Consider the following 8446-nt stretch of genomic DNA (forward strand, 5'->3'; position numbering starts at 1 on the left):
AATGTCGTTGTAGCCTAAAAGATAAGACGTCCGGTACATTCGTATCTAGCGATGCAACGGTGTTCGAATCCCAGGCGGGTATCTATTATTATAATGAAACACGTACCTAACATAATATATATATAACTATAATTTGCGTAATTACTGGTGGTAGGACCTCTTGTGAGTCCGCACGGGTAGGTCCCACCTTGCCTATTTTTGCCATGAAGCAGGTTTCGGTTTGAAAGGTGGGGCAGCCGTTGTAACTATACTGAGACCTTATAACTCATATCTCAAGGTGGGTGGCGCATTTACGTTGTAGCTGTCTATGGGCTCCAGTAATCATTTAACATCAGGTGAGCTGTGAGCTCGTTCACCCATATCAGAAAAAGAAAACATAAGCTTAAATGTTTATGCTCAGTATTTTTATAGACTTCGGTAATGATTTCCTTGCGACCTTAATTAGATTAAAGTATAACTCGGTAGGCAGCGGCTTGTCTCTGCCCCTGGCTTTGCTGAAGTCCATGTGCGATGGTAACCACTCAGCATCAGGTGGGCCGTATGCTCGTCTGCCTACAAGGTCAATAAAAAAAAACAACAAAAAAGGTTAGCTTGAAGTCCTTTACATGAAGTTTCTCTATCTGCCTTACAATCTTGTGTTTGGACAAAACAAAACTTCTATATTGGTCTTTAGCTTGCTCAATATAAACAACTGAAAGTTTTGTTGTTTTTTCCTTACACTGAATATACATTGTAAAAAGTTTAAATCCGGGTATGGCAATTAAAAAAAAAATGTGAGCCGTCACGGGATGCCTGGCAGATGTAAAACACCGACATTATTTTGTAAAAGTAATATGCAGAAAAGAACATTCTGATAGGAACTAAATATGTCATAATGATAAAATAAAATATTACGAAAAAATAATTTGTTTTCAAGTAAAACACAGGTTATGTTTACTGTAGTAAACAACACTGTATACACTACGGAGTATACACTATAGGTATCCGAGCTCAGTGTAGCGAGAGAGATGGCTTAACGCCGGATCGAGTGGGAGAGAGTCGCACAGTCGGTTGCGCATGGCGACGCGTAGCCACGGTATGCGTCGCCACGCCAGAAATCGGTTTTACGTGCGGCTATAGATGTTTCACATCAAAAAAAGAACCTCGTATAATGCTTCGCAGACCTGATGTCGAACGTACCGTTGCTGCGAGCGAACATGAGCTCGTCGCCGCTGAACTGCCAGACGGTGATGCCCGCCGCATCTGCCTACTACGAGAGGATGCATCCGTACAAGAGGAAAAACGAATTCGGCGACGGGTCCTCGTACAGATCCGATAAGATAATGCGGACGAACGGGTTCGGCGTTAACCACGGACTGACAAAGGACCTGGATTATAGCGCTATGACTGTGAGCTCGCAAGACCGAAGCTACAGGCACTACCAGGCCGCGTCGGACAGACACAATTTCAGTTCTGGCGACGGTAAGTGAGACCCTGCCGTCGCTTTATCCCTTCCCCCTTCACTACTGTGCTTCCTTGTACCCTTTGCTGTCATTTTATCTTATCTATAATAAAAATATTGTTTTTTATCTGACTGTATGCACTTAACGAAAATGTTGGTCCCTTGGTTCACAATAATCGATTCTAATGACTGTTTTCGTATTGACATTTACTGATTTCACTTGTGTTTTTTAAATGAATTTAATTTTTTAATTAAATTGTTAGCTAAAAAAATCTAATTAGATCATTCTATCTTTAAAAATGTTGTAAATAAATTGCAAACGAAACCCCCCTTGTTTCTGGATTTCTATCAGTCATTTCATGCTTCAGTCATAGCTAACAAAATTCAAATTTTAAATTGTTGTGTCTTGTATTGGTTATGGATTGCTTGATATAATCAGGATGTATGATTTAATTGTAATTATATATTAATACGTAAAAATCGGACATAATAAACATCGTACTGACGTGTGTTGTGGTGTATTTCAGCTTCTACATAATGCGATACTATCGGTCATTGGTTTTCTTTTGGTTGGGTTAATACAAGATACAGCTGTTAATATATTAAGGGTGTACTGGAAACTAATCAGAATAAAACAGCGATGTGCAGCGTGCAAACGTTCTCACCCAGGCTTTCTGTCGCTTTCCATTGCACCATATCTATGAAGTAACAAAATTGGCTCACAAATTGGGACACCATTACTAACGCATCATTGTAAAGCCATCATTCCATCCGCTCGTCGTTGTAAGTACGCACGTTTCACACATATATGTACCTCGAATCTATATTATTTCTTCTGTGTTTAAAATAAATTATTGTAATTACTAATTCTTTGAAATAAAACCTAGAAAGACTTCGCGAAAAATCAACTTATAAATATATTTAGCTTTTTATTATGTCGACCATTAGGGTCTTTCGATACTCAGAAAATGTATTTGTTTTAATGATTTCAAATATGTATATTTAATTAGAATACACACGATAGAATCGTTTTGAAAGAGGAATAGCGTTCTTACGTTGAATTTGGAGGCGGGTCAACGCTTAAAGTGGCGGGTAACGTCGATAGATGCGAAGAGCGACGAGGAGGATGTCGAGACCGAGGGCGAGGCTGAGGGCGAGGCGGGGGACGAGGCGGAGGACGAGGCGGGACAGAGGGACAGAGGGGACAAGTTCGCGAGGGGGCAGGTGGTGTGGGGCCCGGCGCCGGGGCACGCGTCGTGGCCGGGGCAGCTGGAGCGGCGGCGCGCGGACGGGCGCTGGGAGGTGCGCTGGTTCGGGGCGCGCGGGCTCGGCGTGCTGCACCCCGCGCGCCTGCTCGCGCTCTCCGACGGCCTGGACGCGCACCACGCCGCGCGAGAGCGACACAGGAAGTGAGTCCGGACCCGACCCCCCACCGACTCCCTCACAGACTTCCTCACAGACTCCCTCACAGACTTCCTCACAGACTCCCTCAGAACATTCCCTGTCGAACCGCCTTCCTATCGGTGCCCAGAAATATCACAGTACGATAGATTCTTTCAACGTACGTACTAGTCGATAAACGTAATTTAACCGTGGCCAAGATCGCACAATTTATATTTCATTAGACTTGCATAGCGTGAGAACATTGTGTATGACTGTATCGACCGCTCTCTTAGTTATGACAGCATAATTAAACCTTTTATAGTAACGTCATGTTGTATCGCTAACCCGATCCAAAGAAACTATGTAATTTGTTTATTCGAATATTCGAAGCTGAAATCGCACCCGATGACGTCACGATGTAGATAAATATTTATGTTTTATTTTCTTTCGTCGAAGCAGGAGTAGAAAATTGAATACTTTATTGGAGAACGCGATCCAGGAAGCGATGGCGGAACTCGATAAAAATAGCGGAACCGGCGCGTCCGTCGCGCAGCGGGAACGGGACCGCGAGGGGGACAGCGACGCCCCCTCCCTCACAGACACTCCGAAGAAGAGTAGGAAACGTGATAAATCCAAAAATAAAGAGAAGAAGAAGAGTGCCGCTAAAATATCTCGGAACAAACCGACTGATACTCGTCTACGGAGCTCACAGTGAAGACGCTGCCGCAGTGGACACGACCTAAAGGCTCTTTAACTAAATACAAGCATTATTACATAAATGTTTGTATATTACTTTTCGTGTAAAATAATTCATTATTATCGTTTGATGAATGAGAACTACAACGAACAATTTACAAAAGGGGCAGTTGTACATTATTTTTCTATTCGATGTTGGCAGCACGCGTCAACCGTTTGCCTACGAGAGAACCTGACATTATTTGTTTCGAGCTCCTGTAGATTATACAGACTACTGTGTGCTTAGTGCGAGTTTTTTAACGTTCTCGATAGAGTAAAAGTAACCCAAATTTGTATGCAGTTGGAACAGCGCTTATAGCGGCAAACGTTTTAATTCCATACAAATTTGATTTAACTTTTACGCTATCGAGAACGTTAAAAAACTCGCACTAAGCTCACTGTATGCTCGAGACTCGCCCCGAGGTAGCTGCGTCGGGCAGAGCGATGTGGTGACGTCACGCGTGTAACGTTTGTAAGATCGTCTACCATTGCGACCATTGAACCTTTACCTTGAATAGTAAGAGTAAGATTATTAAGCAAAGTAAAGGTGTCCCTTGTTCATATACAGGGTGTAAGGTAAAGCCTTCCGGACGCCGAAAAGGAACAGTAAAATCTAACATAACCTTAAAATAACATTCATTTGCTAATCTATGCAAATGTCAAGGCCAGCGACCTCTGTAGCCGCGGTCGTGCATAGCGCCTACACGCAGCTTTAAGCCTGCTGAGTTTCTCGCCGGATCTTCTCAGCGGGTCGCGATTCCGATTCGGTGGTAGATTCATTCGCGAAGCAGCTGCTCTTGCGTTGCTAGGTCCCCTTTGGAGGCGTTCGGGCAGCTGTTAGCAAATCCCACCCCTCTTAGTTGAGCCTTTGCTCGCCCACCTGCTCTGGTGAAACTGGAAAGAACTACGGGTCAAGTAACGCCTCGTTCACAAAAAAAAAACTGGCAGTCTAATCTAAAAAAAATAAAACTATCTGCACAAATTGTTCACAATGGTCAGATTATTATTAAGATGGTATTCTAGACATACACAAGATTTTAAAAATTAAGTTTAATTTGCTAGTTGACAAAATAAATGAATTAAAATGGGGAAAGAAGCCTAAAGTTTTAATTTTGAATTCATTTAAAAGGATCTCCTATGACCGCATGGAAAAACCGCAGATGCAGTGATCGATGAGTCGAACGTATGTATGAACGAAATTGCGCGTTCGCGAAATTAAAAGCTAGCACGATAGTTTGGATTAACAAATGAAATTTTTTTTTTCGCTTTTTATAGGTATTTTTCTTCCTATTTCGGCCAAGGAAACCGTTACATTAGACCCTGCATAAATGAACTTTTGTCATTTATCATCACGTTATATCGACATCACATACATTATAGTGAAACTAATTGTATAAAAGAAATTAATAATATAGAGAAACGTTTATCTTAGATAGTTCAATTATGTTGAGATTCTATTTCATATACTTCACTTATACAACGCAAAGCTAATCAAACTGCGATGACGAGTGATTTCTTGCGTCATGTTCATCAGACAACTGCCGGCGACGCGGCGTCGGCCTCCAGACAAGTCCTTTTGAATTTTAGATGTTCCTAATAAACTAAATCGAAATTATAATATCACTATTGAAATCAATATATTATAAAGCAATGGTTGATTAAACGCGAAATTATATAATGTGAAGTACCTAGTTGTCGAGTAGATATTTTAAACGACGAGATTTAAAATCTTTGTTGTACTATTAAAAATAATATGTATGTATTTTAGATTAATTCGTAGTTAAACATAAGTACCTAGGCTTGTCAATGTCAAAACTGTGTTTTCTTGATGTCATTTATGATGTGGTACAATTAATACATAATACAGAGAAATGTTATTTCATTAAAAAATTATGCTATAAATTTTGTAAATTGTGTTTTTTGTTAGAAAGTAATAAGTTTAACATGATTTCTAGTCAAAATATTGAGCATATAATAAAAATGTAGATATTACATATAGATGAAGTAATTGACAATAACACAGGCTTGTGTGTGGCGTGGGCCCCGCGTCGACGCTGTTCCGATTAAATAATTAATAATTAATATGTACAGAACATTATTACTTTCGACATTGTGCTACTTGTTTGCGTTATTAATTTTATACTTTTGTTAATATTCTATGTATAAATATAAGGGCTACATTTCAGTAAGTTGAAATTCGGCAATCCAACTATGAGTTTCAATTTATAAAATATATCACTAACATAATATTATAAAGTTTTTTCATAATATTTTATTTAAATTAGTTTCGAATTTTTTGATCATCGGTTCAGAAGAGTGTGTGTGAGAGTTAAGTTTTGTTTTGAATGTAATTTCCATCACCGAACCAATCACATCGTAGTAAAGGTAGATAGTAAACCACTGTCGTCATTTTTCAGTTCTAATCGTAAAGAATAAGTTCACTCGAAGTGATAATAATTGATAAGAATATGATTGTGGTAAAAGGGAGATTATTTTAAAAATATTTTATTCACAAAAAAAAAGCTATTGTTAATATTATAGTTCATAAATGGTGTTTGAAAATTTTAGGTAGATTTTTAATTGTACACGTCAATCAGTTTATTTTTTCTTTGATAACTAGATGTTTGTTATTGTCAGTCATTGTTAGTTTGTTCGCGATATGCAGAATATGTTTAATGTCCCAAAACATAGCGAAAATTAATCATAGCTTATGTACTGTTTTATAATGTCGTATTTTAATAAAGCTTAGAGATTCCATAATAATATGATAAATGAATATGAGTTCAGATATTGACATAGTATTTAATGTTAAATGGTAATTGTTTAAAATAGTCGAATAGCACTTCCCTATGAGATGGTATTATGTAAATAATCCTTCTGTAGTTATGTATAGATTTTATTTCGATGAAATTAATGTTTTATAGACTAATATACAATATAAGATTATTTATTTGTTTTGCTGTGTACATATTTTTTTTTTCAATAAAATGTACCTGTTTTAAGGGTTTTGTTTTCTTGACTTTATATATTTAGATTTTTTGTTGTTGGCACGGATTGTCATACTAGCTGACGGCTCAGCTCACATTAATTCGTTACCAAAGTCCATTTAATTCGCAACGTCAATGCAGTCGCCCGTCTTGAGATATGATTAAATAACGGCTAAACTTCGTACGCTTTGCTAAAAATGGGCAAGAAACCAATACGAACATCTAAAATCGAAAATACTGTCTTTATTTAAGTAGTCTTGGTGGTTACATTTGATTTATTGACGATTGACGTAACACGCGAATCAGTATACCAAACCATAATCAAAGCTTTACAGATTGAATGCCGCTTCTTACTTTCTGACACTGGATTGGATTCTTAACCACAATGGAGTAACGGCTTTCCCTTCCTAAACACCCAAAAGCATGACTGCTTGGTGAGAAATGATAATAATACGCAGAGCTATAGTCTAATTGACTGCTGTACTACCCTAGTGACTGCTTGAATATTGCAGTACAAACCTACGTGTGCTCAACGAACTCACTATCAGAATTGATTGGGGCTCATTTCTAATTTGAAATATCTAGGTTGACAAATGAGCTGTGCCATTTCTATTTCATGAATGATTCTAATAATCCTGTGTTAAATTTATCTCGGAGTCAAAATACTGGAGCTGGTACAAATTTTTGGTTCGAAAATGCGGTAAGGTGACAGAAGAACATCATTTCATTAATATTAAAATGTGTAATTATGACGAAATACTGGTGGTAGGACCTCTTGTGAGTCCGCACGGGTAGGTACCACCACCCTGCCTATTTCTGCCGTGAAGCAGTAATGCGTTTCGGTTTGAAAGGTGGGGCAAGCGTTGTAACTATACTTGAGACCTTAGAACTTATATCTCAAGGTGGGTGGCGCATTTACGTTGTAGATGTCTATGTGCTCCAGTAACCACTTAACACCAGGTGGGCTGTGAGCTCGTCCACCCATCTAAGCAATAAAAATAAATAAAAAACGAAAAAATTGAAACATCCACCATATATCCCAAGGTTTTTAATGGCTCTAATAAATAGTTTAAGGTCGTCTGGGTAAGTAAATAGACATTCATGTGCATTTTTCCCGTTTTTGCAAGTTTGCATATGAAAAGGAACATTTATTCTTCCACTTTTACGTGATATTGGTTGAATATTATGTACTGTTGTTGATAATTAAAATAAAAAAAATTGTAGGATCTTTATTCAAAAGAGAATTTAGGCGACAAACCTTAATTTCAACATCTTTGTGTATTGTTGAATAAACGCTGATATGTACCTATATGAAATTCAATACTACATAGTTCATAGCCTTAAAACAGATCAAGTGTGTTATGGTACCTAGTAATAAACCGAGGAGAGTGAACGAAATAGTAAATAAATTAATGTACAGTCATAAAATGAACCCTACTGTAAAATACAAGACTGGAGACCCTTCAACATATTAGGTATGTATTTCTGGTCGGACTGAATTATGAATTGAAATTTTGCGTTGGTGTTATAAGTACATTTAAATATTTAGATAATCGATGTGAAATTTCCGATATCGGATACTTATCTCTACAAAATATGATATTTAGTAGGTACCCTTAATAACCTATAAAGTTATGTTTTGCTTAACAGTTTAATTCTTGCCATGAATGTAATAAAAAAATCCTACACATTATATTGATGCACTCTTATATTTATATTGATTACACCCACATTTTATTCCATTTAAGTATAAAGGAACATCTAGTACAATATTAAGCACTATGTTCGTAGTGGAAAGCAATAGTAACAGCTCCAACTTTTTTTGAGAGATAGCTTAGACTTGCGCATTGGACTCCCTGTCTATCATTGCGTATAATATACCTATACTAACGTTTTCCGG

The 8446-nt window shown here is 37.9% G+C and overlaps 1 protein-coding gene across 5 annotated transcripts in view; it reads left to right on the plus strand.

Moving 5' to 3' along the window:
- Positions 1–6561, plus strand: part of LOC101745326 (uncharacterized) — a 50159-nt gene extending 43598 nt beyond the window's left edge. The window contains exons 7-9 of one of the 5 annotated variants that reach the window (XM_038013097.2): positions 1162–1461; positions 2547–2850; positions 3281–6561. In XM_038013097.2, the coding sequence (XP_037869025.2) occupies positions 1162–1461; positions 2547–2850; positions 3281–3539 (863 nt within the window). In that variant the 3' untranslated portion in view covers positions 3540–6561. Of the gene's footprint in view, positions 1–1161; positions 1462–1968; positions 2305–2546; positions 2851–3280 lie in introns of those variants that run through there. The other 4 variants (XM_038013096.2, XM_062670069.1, XM_012689585.4 and 1 more) reach the window with 4 other exon arrangements.
- Positions 6562–8446: the final 1885 nt, after the last annotated feature.

Source organism: Bombyx mori, chromosome 9 (assembly GCF_030269925.1).
Source record: "Bombyx mori chromosome 9, ASM3026992v2".
Lineage (NCBI taxonomy): Eukaryota > Metazoa > Arthropoda > Insecta > Lepidoptera > Bombycidae > Bombyx > Bombyx mori.